This window comes from Mustelus asterias, chromosome 18, assembly GCF_964213995.1.
Source record: "Mustelus asterias chromosome 18, sMusAst1.hap1.1, whole genome shotgun sequence".
NCBI classification, from domain to species: Eukaryota; Metazoa; Chordata; class Chondrichthyes; order Carcharhiniformes; family Triakidae; genus Mustelus; species Mustelus asterias.
This window is the reverse complement of record NC_135818.1, coordinates 90,895,361-90,913,911: the sequence shown is the minus strand read 5'-3', so window position 1 is coordinate 90,913,911 and position 18,551 is coordinate 90,895,361. Positions and strand designations below refer to the sequence as shown.

At 46.2% G+C, this 18,551-nt stretch overlaps 1 protein-coding gene across 4 annotated transcripts in view; it reads left to right on the top strand.

Moving 5' to 3' along the window:
* The window catches only part of pomt2 (protein-O-mannosyltransferase 2), a 181,322-nt gene that overhangs the window by 83,936 nt on the left and 78,835 nt on the right, over nucleotides 1-18,551 (top strand). For all 4 annotated transcript variants that reach the window (XR_013500072.1, XR_013500073.1, XM_078234589.1 and 1 more), the window contains exons 13-14: nucleotides 2,759-2,910; nucleotides 5,162-5,253. Coding sequence is in view for 2 of the 4 variants with exons in the window: in XM_078234589.1 (XP_078090715.1) it covers nucleotides 2,759-2,910; nucleotides 5,162-5,253 (244 nt within the window). In the remaining 2 variants the exon portion in view is untranslated. The remainder of the gene's footprint in view (nucleotides 1-2,758; nucleotides 2,911-5,161; nucleotides 5,254-18,551) is intronic.

Sequence of the window (18,551 nt, the reverse complement as noted above, 5' to 3'; positions counted from 1 at the left end):
AGGCACGTTACCCTTATGACCTTTACTCCTCCTAACTGTGACCCACGTGTCTTCCCCCTGAGGCCCCGGTGTAACCACTTGCCTATAACTCATGTCTATTTGTCTCTCATTCTCCCTGACTAGACTAAGGTCATCAAGCAGCTGCTCCAGTTCCCTGATGCGGTCCCTCAGGAGCTGCAGTTCCACGCACCTGGCGCAAATGTGAACCTCTGGGCGGCTAGGTGTTTCCAGGAACTCCCACATCCCACACCGGAAGCAACAAACTGGCCTATCACTCATAGGTACCCTTTTCCTTTATAGGAATGGAAAAGAAAAACAAACGTACCCCGCTTCGCCCTTTCCTCGAAGCCCTGTGAGCCAGAGCCCTTGCAGCTCACACTCTACTCCCTGCTCACTCTGCTGCCCACTCCCGACGCTGCCCGCTCAAAAGTGCGGCCTGCTTTTAAACCCTCCAAAAAACCTTCCCAGGCTTCTCCTGGGCCTACTTCCTGTTTTGGATTATAAAAACCTCTGATTTTTAACACAAATTTAACTGAAAAATAAATAAATAAATCAAATGCAAAAACACACTCCCTTACCCTCAGCCTGCTGCTGTGGAACAATGAGGCTGAAACCTCCAAGGTTTCAAGCCAGACTATACCCAATAATTTTTCTATTTTGGCACAAATGTGAACAAAGGATATTTCACTCCGGGACAAATTAGGGATTTTAAAAAAGTGAAACAAACTTTAATAACATAGTTTAGATATAACTTTAACAAATGAAGCAGCTTAACCATTAACAGTTTAACAATATTTAAAAGTGAAAGGAAGCAACTTTACTTTCTTGTGAGTGACTGTTCCAGTACCAAATAAACCACATTCATACATGAATTAAATCTACTTTTAGATAAATACAGTGAGCAAACCTAGGCATAGTTGCTTTAACATTTGTTAACTGCCTTGGAGCTTTCAGAGAGAGAGTGAGTTCCAGAAGCCTAAAAAGTCCTTCTAGCTTCAATGGCAAACTAACTGCTTTCTGCCAAAACTTTTTTCTCAGCTACAGACCCAGGACTGCACGTAAACCACAACATCACATGACCCTGTCAATCACTCTAATAAGAAATCCCAGGAGACCTTATGTAAACAAAAGTCCATTAACTTGACATAACCACTTGCAAGGCCAAAATGAATAATTATCCTGCTGTCCCAGCATCTGAGTTACATTCCCCCAAGACATACTGACTGCCAGTAGCATAAAGCTGAATTTTTAAACATTCCCTTTAAACATAAAGAAATGAATATACCTCCATTTCAATTGCACTACTATCATCACACAAAGTAAGGGATCGCCCATTTAAGACTTTGATGAGGAGGAATTTCTTCTGCCCGAGGACAGTGAACCTGTGGAATTCTTTACCAGAGGGTTGTAGAGGCTGGGTCATTAGGCATGTTCAAGGCTGAGATAGACAGATTTTTAATTAGTTAGGGAATCGAGGGTTATGGGGATAAGGTGGGAAACTGGAGTTGAGGATTATATCAGGTCAATCATGATCTTATTGAATTGTGGAGATGACTCAATTGTTACCAGAAGAAATGGCCTGCATTTGAAGTGGGAAAAGTCTGTAACTGTTGCACTATATCCTGCACCCTTTCCTTTCCTTCTGCCCTCTGTACTCTATGAACGTCTGTATAGCGCGCAAGGAGCAATATTTTTCACTGTATCCCAATACATGTGACAAATCCTATCAAAAAAGCTTGTTGGACACCAAGCCTCCTAATTGGCACATCTGGCAGCAATCAGGGCCTTCCTGGTCCTCCTGGCATGCTGGTGCCTTGCCACCGCCTGTCCTTCATTCTCCGGGTCTTCCTCAAGCTCTGACTTATCTCCTTCTGAGTCTGCCGCTTCTTCAGAGGAATATGCATGGTGGTCCTCCTCCAGAATGTCACCCCGCTGCTACGCAAGGTTGTGGTGGGCTCATTAGTGGGCTTTGCAATTGCATTATAGGCAGTCCCTCAAGGGCCCCTCAGGAGCCAGTGAGAATGCTTGCTACACGAACCCCAATGCAGCGATTGGCCCTGACCTGCTGATCTCCAACCCCGTCAGCCTCCCTTAGCCCCTGCTCCCATGAAGGCCCCCCACCTGCCATCATGACAATGGCTGACTTGCCTTTTGCACCCTGGAGGTTAGTGTTAAGCAGTACTTACCACCTTGCTCACCCTCGCAATCCATGCAACCTGGTCCACATTTCCAAAGGACCAGTAGTGATTTGCACCCATGTGACTTCCCGCTTGTGGGGGTTGGTGGGAACACTCTTGGAGAGGGAATGGTCACATGCCATACTCGTTAATGAGATTGAAATTAAGTCAATCTCCTGCTAATCAGCGTCATGCCTTTTCTGGCGAGATCCGGTTTGCGGCAGCAGAAAGGGACAGGGAAGATCGCACCAGGCGCTACGTGGCTGGAAAATCACGGCCATGATGTGTGGTGAGCACAGTGTGCTTGAGAAGAGTAGGTGATTTCAAATCTATGATTCCCAACACTCCATCACCCCTGCAGCTTTTTCTCTCCTTATATTTGGTGGGTTGTAGACTCAATAAGTGATTGCTGTGATTTGTCAATAACTTCATCATTGTATCATGTCACTATCAGATGGTTAAAAAGTGAACTAGCTGGACCTTGGTTCCTATATAACTTGGTTGTGTACAGGGACAGGAATTGCTCTGATGAAAATAAGTTCTGCTTCTGATGATTGAAGGTAATTTTTGTTTATTTACAGAATGGAACTGGGGATTCAAATGATTTCTGGAGAATTGAGGTAGTTGGGGGACAGAATGGGGATTTGATTAAAGTTCTAAGAAATAAAATTCGATTAATCCATGTGGCAACTGGCTGTGTCCTGTATTCCTCTGGGAAATCCCTACCCAAGTGGTGAGTATTATTGTTTGTTTCAAGCAATGTTCTGTAAGTTATTAGCTTTTGATCAAAAGTCTTAGTCCAATATTCTCTGTAAACCTTTGTCATCTGCTTGATCTTGTTTTTGTCATTTCCTAATTTATCATGTCCTGCACTGTTTCTGATTCACTGAGAGTTGTGATGAATTCCTGTATTGACCATTAGATATCGCAGGATTAGACCATTCGACCCATCGAGTCTGCTCTGCCATTCAATCATGGCTGAGAAGTTTCTCAACCCCATTCCCCTGCCTTTTCCCCATAACCTTTGATCCACTTATCAATCAAGAACCTATCTATCTCTGTCTTAAATATACTCAATGACCTGGCCTCCACAGCCTCTGTGACAATGAATTCCATTGATTTACCACCCTCTGGCTGAAGAAATTCCTCTTCACTTCGGTTCTAAAGAGTCATCTTTTTACTCTGAGGCTGTGTCCTCGGATCCTAGTCTGTCCGACTAATGGAAACATCTGCCTCACATCCACTCTATCCAGGCTTTTCAGTATTCTGTAAGTTTCAATGAGATTCCCCCCTCATCCTTCTAAGCTCCCATCGAGTACAGACCCCCAGAGTCCTCAAACGCTCCTTATACGTCAAGCTTTCCATTCCTGGGATCATTCTCATGAAGCCCCTCTGGACCCTCTCCAGGGCCAGCGCATCCTTCCTGAGATACGGGGCCCAAAATTGCTCACGATATTCCAAATGTGGTCTGACCCAGAGCCTTATAAAGCCTCAGCAGTACATCCTTGCTTTTGTATTCTAGTCCTCTCGAAATAAATGCTAACATAGTATTTGCCTTCCTAATGACCAACTCAACCTGCAAGTTAACCTTAAGAGAATCCTGAATTACAATTCCCAAGTCTCTTTGTGCTTCCAATTTGTGAATTTTCCCCCCATTTAGAAAATAATCTACGATTCTTGGCATCCCTTTTAAAAAATGTGGATTCTATTATCATAAACTCCTGGTAGTTTAGTCTTTTGCTATTAAGAAAATATTTAGATTTGTCATTCTCAAGTACCAAGTGGATGCCCCCTCTCTTTATTTTCCCCTAGTTGAACTACATCTGCATTAACTTTGCCCACTCATTTTATCTGTCCATATCCATTTTGTAACTTTATCCTCCTGTGCCTCCTAACTTAGTGCAGAACTACATTGTAACCACAGTGGCACCATTTGTGTGCTTTTGAGCATATGCTGCACACCTGTGATTGGGAGTCTGAATTTAACAAATGTGAGGTTTACTACAGAAGGAAAGTATATAGTAACTGGTCGAACCCTTAGAAATATTAGCATACAGAGGATCTAGGCGTGCAGATCCACAGTTCCCTGAAAGTGGCAACTAAGGTGGACAAAGTGGTCAAGAAGGCGTATGGCATAAAAGCAAATTACTGCGGATCCTGGAATCTGAAACCAAAAGAGAAAATGCTGGAAAATTCCAGCAGGACTGGCAGTGTCTGTAAGGAGAGAAAAGAGCTGATGTTTCGAGTCCAGATGACCCTTTGTCAAAGGCGTATGGCACGCTCGGTCAGGGCGTTGAGTGATAGGAATTGGAAAATCATGTTGCAGCTGTATAAGACTTTGGTTAGGCTGCATTTGGAGTATTGTGTACAATTCTGGCTACCACACTACTGGAAGGACGTGGAGGCTTTGGAGAGAGTGCAGAGGTTTACCAGGATGTTGCCTGGTATGGAAGGGCTTAGTTATGAGGAGAGATTGGGTAAACTGGGGTTGTTCTCACCGGAAAGACGGAGGATGAGGGGTGACCTAATAGAGGTGTATAAAATTATGAAAGGCATAGATAGGGTGAACGGTGGGAAGCTTTTTCCCAGATCGTGGTGACGTTCACGAGGGGTCATAGGTTCAAGGTGAGGGGGAGGAGGTTTAACACGGATATCAGAAGGACGTATTTTACACAGAGGGTGGTGGGGGCCTGGAATGCGCTGCCGCGCAAGGTGGTGGAGGCGGACACACTGGGAACGTTTAAGACTTATCTAGATAGCCACATGAACGAAGTGGGAATGGAGGGATACAAAAGAATGGTCTAGTTTGGACCAGGGAGCGGCGCGGGCTTGGAGGGCTGAAGGGCCTGTTCCTGTGCTGTATTGTTCTTGGTTCTTCTTTTTGTTCTTTGAAACCCACTCAATTTCATGAAAGGAGATTCATTTTTCAGCATTTGAAAATTTAACTTGCACTCTGTGTCTCTGGTTGTCTCTGCTGTTTCTAGGGGCTGGGAACAGGTTGAAGTCAGCTGCAGTCCATACCTTAAAGAAACCCCTAATTCATTGTGGAACATTGAGGACCATGTCAATGCCAAACGTAAGTGGCTGCTGCGGTGATTGTAATAATAAAAATATGACCTTTATTGTTTTAATCATTCAGTACATAGGAAGCCCATCAATGAGGGATTTTGGACACATGTAGGTTGTGTGCAAGACCCGGAATGGAAATGTGTTTATGTAGACTGTTGTGTCTCTATGGGCATAATCATTAATAAATGCTGAAACTGCTGCACCATTATCGTTACAGAAATAGTAAATGTACATTGTTACCAACATCTTACAGAGGACCTTTAATATATGATGTGGAGATGCCAGCGTTGAGCTGGGGTGGGCATAGTAAAGTCTCATAACACATGGTTAAAGTCCAACAGGTTTATTTGATACCACGAGCTTTCGGAGCGCTGCTCCTTCATCAGGTGAGTGATGAAGGAACAGCACTCCTTCACCCGATGAAGGAGCAGCACTCCGAAAGCTCGTGATTCCAAATAAACCGAGAATCATAGAATGTCTACAGTGCAGAAAAAGGCCATTCAACCCATTGAGTCTGCACTGACAACAATCCTACCCAGGCTCTAATCCCTCTAACCTATGCATCCTGGGACAGAAAGGGATAATTTAGCATGGCCAATGCACCTAACCCACACATCTTTGGACTGTGGGAGGAAATCAGAGCACCCGGAGGAAACCCACGCACACATGGGGGGAACATGCAAACTCCACACAAAATGACCCAAGCTGGGAATCGGACCCAAGCTGGGAATCGAACCCAGGTCCCTGGCACTGTGAGACAGCAGTGCTAACCACTATGCCACCATGCTGCCCTGTGGACTTTAACCTATTGGACTTTAACCTGGTGTTGTGAGACTTCTTACTGGACCTTAATATAAACATCTAAAGAGTTCATTACATTGGATGGGGGAGAGAGTGTGACACTGAGCAGCAATGAGAATCAAAACTAAAAATAAAGAATTGTCCTTCACCTCTTTGTGTATCATCATCAGAAAGCCTATGTCATAAAGGCAGAGTATATGAACTGGACTGTAGACACGAGAAAATTGCAGAAATACAGTGAAGTGAGACTATGTAGGAATTTGTAAACAAGTCCATCAATGTATTGCTAAATTCTTGTATTTGTTTAAACAAAGTCCTCCACCAATTTCTCTCTAAAGATGGATTTGTCTGAATAATTCCAAAATGATTTCAACCACCAAAAGAACAAACAAAACAAAAGAACAGTACAGCACAGGAAATAGGCCCTTCGGCCCTCCAAGCCTGTGCCGCTCATTGGTCCAACTAGACCATTCGTTTGTACCCCTCCATTCCCAGACTGCTCATGTGACTATCCAGGTAAGTCTTAAACGATGCCAGCGTGTCTGCCTCCACCACCCTACTTGGCAGCGCATTCCAGGCCCCCACCACTCTCTGTGTAAAAAAGTCCCTCTGATATCTGAGTTATACCTCGCCCCTCTCACCTTGAGCCCGTGACCCCTCGTGATCGTCACCTCCGACCTGGGAAAAAGCTTCCCACTGTTCACCCTATCTACACCCTTCATAATTTTGTACACCTCTATTAGGTCTCCCCTCATTCTCCGTCTTTCCAGGGAGAACAAGCCCAGTTTACCCAATTTCTCCTCATAGCTAAGACCCTCCATACCAGGCAACATCCTGGTAAACCTTCTCTGCACTCTCTCTAAAGCCTCCACGTCCTTCTGGTAGTGCGGCGACCAGAACTGAACGCAGTACTCCAAATGTGGCCTAACCAGCGTTCTATACAGCTGCAACATCAGACTCCAGCTTTTATACTCTATACCCCGTCCTATAAAGGCAAGCATACCATATGCCTTCTTCACCACCTTCTCCACCTGTGCTGCCACCTTCAAGGATTTGTGGACTTGCACACCTAGGTCCCTCTGTTTCTATACTCTTGATGGCTCTGCGATTTATTGTATAACTCCTCCCTACATTATTTCTTCCAAAATGCATCACATAGAAATAGAACAGTACAGCACAGAACAGACCCTTCGGCTCATGATGTTGTGCCGAGCTTTATCTGAAACCAAGATCAAGCTATCCCACTCCCTATCATCCTGGTGTGCTCCATGTGCCTATCCAATAACCGCTTAAATGTTCCTAAAGTGTCTGACTCCACTATCACTGCAGGCAGTCCATTCTACACCCCAACCACTCTCTGCGTAAAGAACCTACCTCTGATATCCTTCCTATATCTCCCACCATGAACCCTATAGTTATGCCCCCTTGTAATAGCTCCATCCACCCGAGGAAATAGTCTTTGAACGTTCACTCTATCTATCCCCTTCATCATTTTATAAACCTCTATTAAGTCTCCCCTCAGCCTCCTCCGCTCCAGAGAGAACAGCCCTAGCTCCCTCAACCTTTCCTCATAAGACCTACCCTCCAAACCAGGCAGCGTCCTGGTAAATCTCCTCTGCATTCTTTCCAGCGCTTCCACATCCTTCTTATAGTGAGGTGACCAGAACTGCACACAATATTCCAAATGTGGTCTCACCAAGGTCCTGTACAGTTGCAGCATAACCCCACGGCTCTTAAACTCCAACCCCCTGTTAATAAAAGCTAACACACTATAGGCCTTCTTCACAGCTCTATCCACTTGAGTGGCAACCTTTAGAGATCTGTGGATATGGACCCCAAGATTTCTCTGTTCCTCCACAGTCTTCAGAACCCTACCTTTGACCCTGTAATCCACATTTAAATTAGTCCTACCAAAATGAATCACCTATCAGGGTTAAACTCCATCTGCCATTTTTCAGCCCAGCTTTGCATCCTGTCTATGTCTCTTTGCAGCCTACAACAGCCCATCCACTACTCCACCAATCTTGGTGTCATCAGCAAATTTACTGATCCACCCTTCAGCCACCTCCTCTAAGTCATTAATAAAAATCACAAAGAGCAGAGGACCAAGCACTGATCCCTGTGGCACTCCGCTAGCAACCTGCCTCCAATGCGAAGATTTTCCATCCACCACCACCCTCTGTCTTCGATCAGACAGCCAGTTACCTATCCAATCGGCCAACTTTCCCTCTATCCCACACCTCCTCACTTTCATCATAAGCTGACCATGGGGGACCTTATCAAACGCCTTACTAAAATCCATGTCTATGACATCAACTGCCCTACCTTCATCAACACACTTAGTTACCTCCTCAAAAAATTCAATCAAATTTGTGAGGCACGACTTGCCCTTCACGAATCCGTGCTGACTATCCCGGATTAATCCGCATCTTTCTAAATGGTCGTAAATCCCATCCCTAAGGACCTTTTCCATCAATTTACCAATCACCGAAGTAAGACTAACCGGCCTATAATTACCAGGGTCATTTCTATTACCTTTCATAAACAGAGGAACAACATTCGCCACTCTCCAGTCCTCTGGCACCATCCCCGTGGACAGTGATTTATCTGGATTAAATTCCATCTGCCATTTCTCCGCCCAATTTTCCAGCCTATCTATATCCTGCTGTATTGTCCGACAATGTTCATCGCTATCCGCAAGTCCAGCCATCTTCGTGTCATCCGCAAACTTGCGGATAACACCAGTTACACCTTCTTCCAAATCATTTATATACATCACAAATAGCAGAGGTCCCAGTACAGATCCCTGCGGAACACCACTGGTCACAGACCTCCAGCCGGAAAAAGACCCTTCGACTGCTACCCTCTGTCTCACAACACAGTAAGAGTTTTAACAACACCAGGTTAAAGTCCAACAGGTTTATTTGGTAGCAAATACCATTAGCGCTAGTGGTATTTGCTACCAAATAAACCTGTTGGACTTTAACCTGGTGTTGTTAAAACTCTTACTGTGTTTACCCCAGTCCAAAGCCGGCATCTCCACATCCTGTGGCCAAGCCAGTTTTCTACCCATCTAGCCACCTCTCCTTGTATCCCATGAGCCTTAACCTTCTTAACCAACCTGCCATGAGGGACTTTGCCACATGCCTTACTGAAATCCATATAGACGACATCCACGGCCCTTCCTTCGTCAACCATTTTTGTCACTTCCTCAAAAAACTCCTCCAAATTTGTAAGGCACGACCTCCCTCTTACAAAACCATGCTGTCTGTCACTAATGAGATTGTTCCGTTCTAAATGCGCATACATCCTGTCTTTAAGAATCCTCTCCAACAACTTCCCTACCACGGATGTCAAGCTCACTGGCCTATAATTACCTGGGTTATCCCTGCTACCCTTCTTAAATAACGGGACCACATTCGCTATCCTCCAATCCTCAGGGACCTCACCTGTGTCCAATGAAGAGACAAAGATTTCCGTCAGAGGCCCAGCAATTACATCTCTTGTCTCCCTGAGCAGTCGAGGATAGATGCCATCAGGCCCTGGGGATTTGTCAGTTTTAATGTTCCCTAAAAAACCTAACACTTCCTCCCTTGTAATGGAGATTCTCTCTAACGGGTCAACACCTCCCTCTGAGACACTCCCAGTCAACAAGTCCCTCTCCTTTGTGAATACCGGTGCAAAGTATTCATTTAGGATCTCCCCTATTCCCTTGGGTTCTAAGCATAATTCCCCTCCTTTGTCCCTGAGAGGTCCGACTTTTTCCCTGACAACTCTTTTGTTCCTAACATATGAATAAAATGCCTTAGGATTCTCCTTAATCCTATCTGCCAAGAACATTTCGTGACTTCTTTTTCCCCTTCTAACTCCCCGTTTGAGTTCTTTCCTACTCTCTCTGTATTCCACTTAAAACCAATGCCCATCTCATAGAAATCATAGAAACCCTACAGTGCAGAAAGAGGCCATTCGGCCCATCGAGTCTGCACCGACCACAATCCCACCCAGGCCCTATCCCCATATCCCCACATATTTACTCGCTAATCCCTCTAACCTATGCATCCCGGGACACTAAGGGGCAATTTAGCATGGCCAATTAACCTAACCCGCACATCTTTGGACTGTGGGAGGAAACCGGAGCACCCGGAGGAAACCCACGCAGACACAGGAAGAATGTGCAAACTCCACACAGACAGTGACCCAAGCCGGGAATCAAACCCAGATCCCTGGAGCTGTGAAGCAGCAGTGCTAACCACTGTGCTACCGTGCCGTGACCTATCTATCCCTTCTAATTATCATCTCTTCTCTGAAGTCCCTTCTGGAGCACGACATCACCTATCTGCTTTGTAGACATCATCAAGAAAGGTTGGGGGGAGGTAATCGTGATGAGGTGACTGAGAGCGAGGAGGTTAGCTCGCAAATAGAGAAAGATTGCACACAGTGTAAGAGGGAGAATAGACGGGTGATGGAGAAGGGGAGAGCTCAGACTAAAGGTTTGAGATGTGTCTATTTTAACGCCAGGAGTGTAGTGAATAAAATGGATGAGCTGAGAGTGTGGATCGATGCTTGGAAGTGTGATGTGGTGGCCATTACGGAGACTTGGGGACAGGGACAGGACTGGATACTTCAGGTGCCGGGTTTCAGATGTTTCAGAAAGGACAGAGAGGGAGGCAAAAGAGTGGGGGGATTGGCACTGCTGATCAGGGATAGTGTCACAGCTGTAGAGAAGGTGGAAGCCGTGGAGGTATTGTCTACGGAGTCTCTGTGGGTGGAAGTTCGGAGCGGGAAGGGGTCATAACTTTGCTGGGTGTTTTCTACAGGCCGTCCAATAGTAACAGGGATGTTGAGGAGCAGATAGGGAAACAGATCCTGGAGAGATGTAGGAGTCATGATGTGGAGATGCCGGCGTTGGACTGGGGTAAACACAGTAAGAAGTTTAACAACACCAGGTTAAAGTCCAACAGGTTTATTTGGTAGCAAAAGCCACACAAGCTTTCGGAGCTCTAAGCCCCTTCTTCAGGTGAGTGGGAATTCTGTTCACAAACAGAGCTTATAAAGACACAGACTCAATTTACATGAATAATGGTTGGAATGCGAATACTTACAACTAATCAAGTCTTTAAGAAACAAAACAATGTGAGTGGAGAGAGCATCAAGACAGGCTAAAAAGATGTGTATTGTCTCCAGACAAGACAGCCAGATGTAGGAGTAACAGGGTTGTCATGATGGGAGACTTTAATTTCCCAAACATCGATTGGAATACCCCTCGGGTAAGGGGTTTGGACGGGGAAGAGTTTGTTAGGTGTGTTCAGGAGGGTTTCTTGACACAGCATGTGGATAAGCCTACAAGAGGAGAGGCTGTACTCGATCTGGTACTGGCTAATGAGCCTGGACAGGTGTCGGATCTCTCAGTGGGGGAGCATCTTGGGGATAGTGATCATAACTCTATCTCCTTTACGCTAGCATTGGAAAGAGATAGGATCAGGCAAGCTAGGAAAGTGTTTATCTGGAGTAAGGGGAAATATGAAGCCATCAGGCAGGAGATTAGAGGCGTAAATTGGAAGGAGGCATTCTCGAGGAAAAGTACTGAAGTAAGGTGGCAGATTTTCAAGGAATGTTTGTCTGGAGTTCTGCATGACAACGTTCCGATGAGACAGGGAGGTGTTGGTAGGTTACGGGAACCATGGTGCACGAAAGCTGCGCTGAACCTAGTGAGAAAGAAAAGGAAAGCATACAAAAGGTTCAGAGAGCTAGGCGATGATGGGGATCTAGGTGAGTATACGGCTTGTAGGAAGGGACTTAAGAAATAAATTAGGAGAGCCAGAAGAGGTCATGAGAAGGCCTTGGCATGTAAGATTAAGGAGAACCCTAAGGCGTTCTATAAATATGTGAAGAGTAAAAGGATGAGATGTGAAGGAATAGGACCTATAAAACGTGAAGGTGAGAAAGTCTGTACAGAACCGGGAGAAATAGCAGAGGTGCTTAATGAATATTTTACCTCAGTATTCACAGTGGAAAAAGACCTGGGTGGTTGTACTACAGGATTGAGGCAGTCTGAAAAGGTTGAGTATGTGGACATTAAGAAAGAGGATGTGTTGGAAATTTTGAATAGCATCAAGACAGATATTCCGCCGGGACCGGATGGGATGTACCCCAGGTTACTATGGGAGGTGAGGGAAGAGATTGCAGAGCTTCTGGCGATGATCTTTGCTTCGTCGATGGAGATGGGAGTGGTTCCGGAGGATTGGAGGATTGTGGATGTGGTTCCTACATTCAAGAAAGGGAATAGGGATAGCCCAGGAAATTACCGACCGGTGAATCTAACCTCAGTGGTTGGTAAGATAGAAACATAGAAAACTACAGCACAAAACAGGCCCTTCGGCCCCACAAGTTGTGCCGAACATATCACTACCTTTTAGGCCTACCTATAACCCTCCATCCTATTAAGTCCCATGTACTCATCCAGGAGTCTCTTAAAAGACCCTATTGAGTTTGCCTCCACCACCACTGACGGCAGCCGATTCCACTCGCCCATCACCCTCTGTGTGAAAAACTTCCCCCTAACATTTCCCCTGTACCTACTCCCCAGCACCTTAAACCTGTGTCCTCTCGTAGCAGCCATTTCCACCCTGGGAAAAAGCCTCTGAGAGTCCACCCGATCTATGCCTCTCAACATCTTACATACCTCTATTAGGTCTCCTCTCATCCTACGTCTCTCCAAGGAGAAAAGACCGAGCTCCCTCAGCCTATCCTCATAAGGCATGCCACTCAATCCAGGCAACATCCTTGTAAATCTCCTCTGCACCCTTTCAATCTTTTCCACATCCTTCCTGTAATGTGGCGCCCAGAACTGAGCACAGTACTCCAAGTGGGGTCTGACGAGGGTCTTATATAGCTGCATCATTATCCCCGGACTCCTAAACTCAATCCCTCGATTGATAAAGGCCAGCACACCATACGCCTTCTTAACCACCTCCTCCACCTGCGGGGCCGATTTTAGAGTCCTATGGACCCAGACCCCAAGGTCCTTCTGATCCTCTACCGTACTAAGAGTCTTTCCCTTTATTTTGTACTCCTTGATCCCATTCGACCTGGCAAAATGGACCACGACGCAATTATCTGGGTTAAAGTCCATCTGCCACTTCTCCGCCCAGTCTTGCATCCTATCTATGTCCCTCTGTAACCTCTGACATCCCTCTAGACTATCCACAACCCCACCAACCTTCATGTCGTCGGCAAACTTACCAACACATCCCTCCACTTCCTCATCCAGGTCATTTATGAAAATGACAAACAGCAAGGGTCCCAGAACAGATCCCTGGGGCACACCACTGGTGACCGACCTCCAATTAGAAAACGACACATCTATACACACACTCTGCCTCCTTTGGGCAAGCCAGTTCTGGATCCACAGGGCAGCAGCCCCTTGGATCCCATGCCCTCTCACTTTTTCTAGAAGCCTTGCATGGGGGACCTTATTGAACGTCTTGCTAAAATCCATATAAACCACATCTACCGCTTTCCCTTCGTCAATGTGTTTAGTCACATTTTCGAAGAACTCCACCAGGCTCGTAAGGCATGATCTGCCTTTGACAAAGCCATGCTGAGTATTCTTGAGCATACTAAACCTCTCTAAATGCTCATAAATCTTGTCCCTCAGGATCTTCTCCATCAGCTTACCAACCACTGAGGTTAGACTCACCGGTCGGTAATTTCCTGGGCTATCCCTATTCCCCTTCTTGAAAATAGGAACCACATCCGCAATCCTCCAATTCTCCGGCACCTCTCCCGTCTCCATCGACGACGCAAAGATCATCGCCAGAGGCTCTGCAATCTCTTCCCTCGCCTCCCACAGTAACCTGGGGTACATCCCATCCGGACCCGGCGACTTATCTATCTTGATGCCATTCAAAGACTCCAGCACAACCTCTTTGTTAAAGTCCACATACTCAATCTTTTCAGTTCAGTACATCCACCCAGGTCCTTCTCCTCTGTCTGATGTTGCAGATGTATAGAACGTTGGTTCGGCCGCATCTGGAATACTGCGTCCAGTTCTGGTCGCCACACTACCAGAAGGATGTGGAGGCTTTGGAGAGAGTACAGAGGAGGTTTACCAGGATGTTACCTGGCATGGAGGGGCTTAGTTATGAGGAGAGATTGGGTAAACTGGGGTTGTTCTCCCTCGAAAGACGGAGGATGAGGGGAGACTTAATAGAGGTGTATAAAATTATGAAAGGCATAGATAGGGTGAACGGTGGGAAACTTTTCCCCAGGTCGGTGGTGACGTTCACGAGGGGTCATAGGTTCAAGGTGAAGGGGGGGAGGTTTAACACAGATATCAGACGGACATATTTTACAGAGGGTGGTGGGGGCCTGGAATGCGCTGCCAGGCAAGGTGGTGGAGGCGGACACACTGGGAATGTTTAAGACTTATCTAGACAGCCATATGAATGTAGTGGGAATGGAGGGATACAAAAGAATGGTCTAGTTTGGACCAGGGAGTGGCGCGGGCTTGGAGGGCCGAAGGGCCTGTTCCTGTGCTGTATTGTTCTTTGTTCTTTGTTCTGTGAAAACCGAGGCAAAATACTCATTAAGCACCTCTGCCATTTCTACTGGTTCCGTACAGATTTTCCCGCCTTCACCTTTTATAGGCCCTATTCCTTCACGTCTCATCCTTTTACTCTTCACATATTTATAGAACGCCTTTGGGTTTTCCCTAATTCTACTCGCCAAGGCCTTCTCGTGAGCCCTTCTGGCTCTCCTAATTTCCTTCTTTAGTCCCTTCCTACAAGCCGTATACTCATCTAGATCCCTATCTTCGCCAAGCTCTCTGTACCTTTTGTACGCTTTCCTTTTCTTCTCGACTAGGTCCCGCACTGCTTTCGTGCACCACGGTTCCTTTAACCTACCAACTCCTCCCTGTCTGCTCGGAACATTGTCCTGTAGAACCCTAGGCAGACAATCCTTGAAAAACTGCCACCTCTCTTCAGTAGATTTCCCCGAGAATACCTCCTTCCAATTTACTCCTCTAATTTGCTGCCTTATGTCTTCATATTTCCCCTTACTCCATATAAACGCTTTCCTAGCTTGCCTGATCCTCTCTTTTTCCAATGCAAGCATAAAGGAGATAGAGTTATGATCGCTATCCCCAAGATGCTCTCCCACTGAGTGTTCTGACACCTGTCCAGGTTCATTGGTCAGTATCAGATCAAGTACAGCCTCTCCTCTTGTAGGCTTGTCCACACGCTGTGTCAGGAAACCCTCCTGAACACACCTAACGAACTCCTCCCCATCCAATCCCCTTACCCTAGGGATATTCCAATCTATGTTTGGGAAATTAAAGTCTCCCATTACAACAACTTTGCTATTATTGCAACTCTCCAGGATCTGTTTCCCTATCTGCTCCTCCACCTCCCTGTCACTATTGGGCGGCCTATAGAAAACTCCCAACAAAGTGATCGACCCCTTCCCACTCCGAACTTCCACCCACAGAGACTCTGTAGACAATCCCTCCACAGCATACACCACCTCTACAGCTGTGACACTATCCCTGATCAGCAGTGCCACTCCACCCCCTCTCTTGCCTCCCTCCCTGTCCTTCCTGAAACATCTGAATCCTGGCACCTGTAGTATCCAGTCCTGTCCCTGAGACATCCAAGTCTACGTAATGGCCACCACATCACACTTCCAGGCATCAATCCACACTCTGAGCTCATCCCCTTTATTCACTATACTCCTGGCATTAAAGTAAACACATCTCAATCCTTTGGTCTGAGCACCCCCCTTCTCTATCCCCCATCCATCCTCCCTCTTGCACTGTCTATAACCCTTCTCTGTTTGCGAGCTAACTTCCTCGCTCCCAGTCACCTCGTCTCGATCCCCTCCCCCCAACCTATCTAGTTTAAACTCTCCCCAGTAGCCCTAGCCAACCTTCCCGCCAGGATATTGGTCCCCCTGGGATTCAAGTGCCACCCGTTCTTTGTGTACAGGTCACACCTGCCCCTAAAGAGGTCCCAATGGTCCAGGAACCTGAATCCCTGCCCCCTGCACCAGTCCCTCAGCCACACATTCATCCTCCACCTCACTCCATTCCTGCCCTCACCCTCCCGTGGCACAGGCAGCAATCCTGAGATTACTACCTTTCTTTCCTCCTTCTCAGCTGATGGAGAAGATCCTGAGGGACAGGATTTATGAACATTTAGAGAAGTTTAGTATGCTCAAAAGTAGTCAGCACGGCTTTGTCAAAGGCAAATTGTGCCGTACAAACCTGGTGGAGTTCTTTGAAAATGTGACTAAACACATTGACGAAGGAAAAGCGGTAGATGTGGTTTACATGGACTTCAGCAAGGCGTTCGATAAGGTCCCCCATGCAAGACTTCTCAAGAATGTGAGAAGGCATGGGATCCAAGGGGCTGTTGCCTTGTGGATTCAGAACTGGCTTGCCTGCAGAACGAAGGAGCAGCGCTCCGAAAGCTTATGGTATTTGCTACCAAATAAACCTGTTGGACTTTAACCTGGTGCTGTGAGACTTCTTGCCTGCAGAAGGCAGAGAGTGGTTGTAGACGGGTCTTTTTCTGAATGGTGGTCGGTCACCAGTGGCGTGCCCCAGGGACCTGTTCTGGGACCCTTGCTGTTTCTCATTTTCATAAATGACCTGGATGAGGAAGTGGAGGGATGGGTTGGTAAGTTTGCCGACGACACAAAGGTTGGTGGTGTTGTGGATAGGTTGGAGGGATGTCAGAAGCTGCAGCGTGGCATAGATAGCATGCAAGACTGGGCGGAGAAGTGGCAGATGGACTTCAACCCGGATAAATGTGTAGTGGTCCATTTTGGCAGGTCAAATGGGATGAAGGAGTAAAATATCAAGGGTAAGACTCTTTGCAGTGTAGAGGATCAGAAGGACCTTGGGGTCCGGGTCCATAGGACTCTTAAATCGGCCTCGCAGGTAGAGGAGGTGGTTAAGAAGGCGTATGGTGTGCTGGCCTTCATCAATCGAGGGATTGAGTTTAGGAGTCGGGTGATAACGATGCAGCTATATAAGACCCTCGTCAGACCCCACTTGGAGTACTGTGCTCAGTTCTGGTCGCCTCATTACAGGAGGGATGTGGAAATGACTGAAAGGGTGCAGAGAAGATTTACAAGGATGTTGCCTGGATTGGTTGGCATGCCTTATGAGGATAGGCTGAGGGAGCTCGGTCTTTTCTCCTTGGAGAGACGTAGGATGAGAGGTGACCGGATAGAGGTGTACAAGATGTTGAGAGGTATAGATCGGGTGGATTCTCGGAGGCTTTTACCCAGGGCTGAAACGGCTGCTACGAGAGGACACAAGTTTAAGGTGCTGGGGAGTAGGTACAAAGGAGATATCAGGGGTAAGTTTTTCACTCAGAGGGTGGTGGGTTAGTGGAATCGGCTGCCGTCAGTGGTGGTGGAGGCAAACTTGATAGGTTCTTTTAAGAGACTTCTGAATGAGTACATGGGACTTAATAGGATTGAGGGTTATAGGTAAGTCTATATATAAGCCTAGGTAGGTAGGGACATGACCAGCGCAACTTGTGGGCCGAAGGGCCTGTTTGTGCTGTATTTTTTCTATGTTTCTATCTCTGCAGAAATTACTAGTTTGAATTCCTCTCTGAAAATGAGTATAACATTGGTGACTGTGCCTTGTTTTTCCTGATTCCCCCTCCATTTCATCAGTATTGCAAGAACACTGGTCATATTGTCATAGTCTAGCTGTATTTTACTGCTCATGTCTGCTTCCAGTTCCACCTATCTGGCTTCAGTCAATGGACTTCTGGAAATTGATTGATTTTCCCTCTTCCTCATTGTGACATTGGGGATCCCTGAGGATTTAACATTGGGCCTTCCATGCTGGCCAATGATCCACATCCTTGAGTAAAACCTTCCATTTATGCTGATAGTCAGTTCCACCTCTCCATCTTTTCTCTTGATCCTGCAATCATTTTGGTTCTGCCAGACTGCCGATTCAACATTGGGTCTTGGATAAATTGCAGCTTAAGAGTGTAGGAATTGCTGGGTGCTTAAACTTGCTTTCTAGTATCCAGGAACTAAATTATACAATAATGTTGTTCACTTATCAAGGTAATCAATATATTAATCAAGTAGTGTGCAGAAAATCTGGATATGAGGCAAGGAAAACATTCAACAGTGAAAGCTTTCAGAATTATAGTAGGTCTCTTAGGATAGTATTTACACAGACTGGTGAAACAGCCAGTACGTTACAGTGCAATTTATTCATAGAATCATACAATGAATCATAACATGTCTACAGCACAGAAGGAAACCATTCTGCGGGTTCTATCTGTGCTGGTCCTCTGAAGAAGCAATTCGCCTAGTGCCATTCTCTTGCCTTTACCCCATAGCTCTGCAAATCTTTCCTTTTTCAGATATTGATTTGGTTTGCTTTTGAAAACCTCAGTTGACTCTGCCTCTAACACACTCTCAGACAGTGCATTCGAGATGCTAAACATTCACTATAAAGATCCTCCT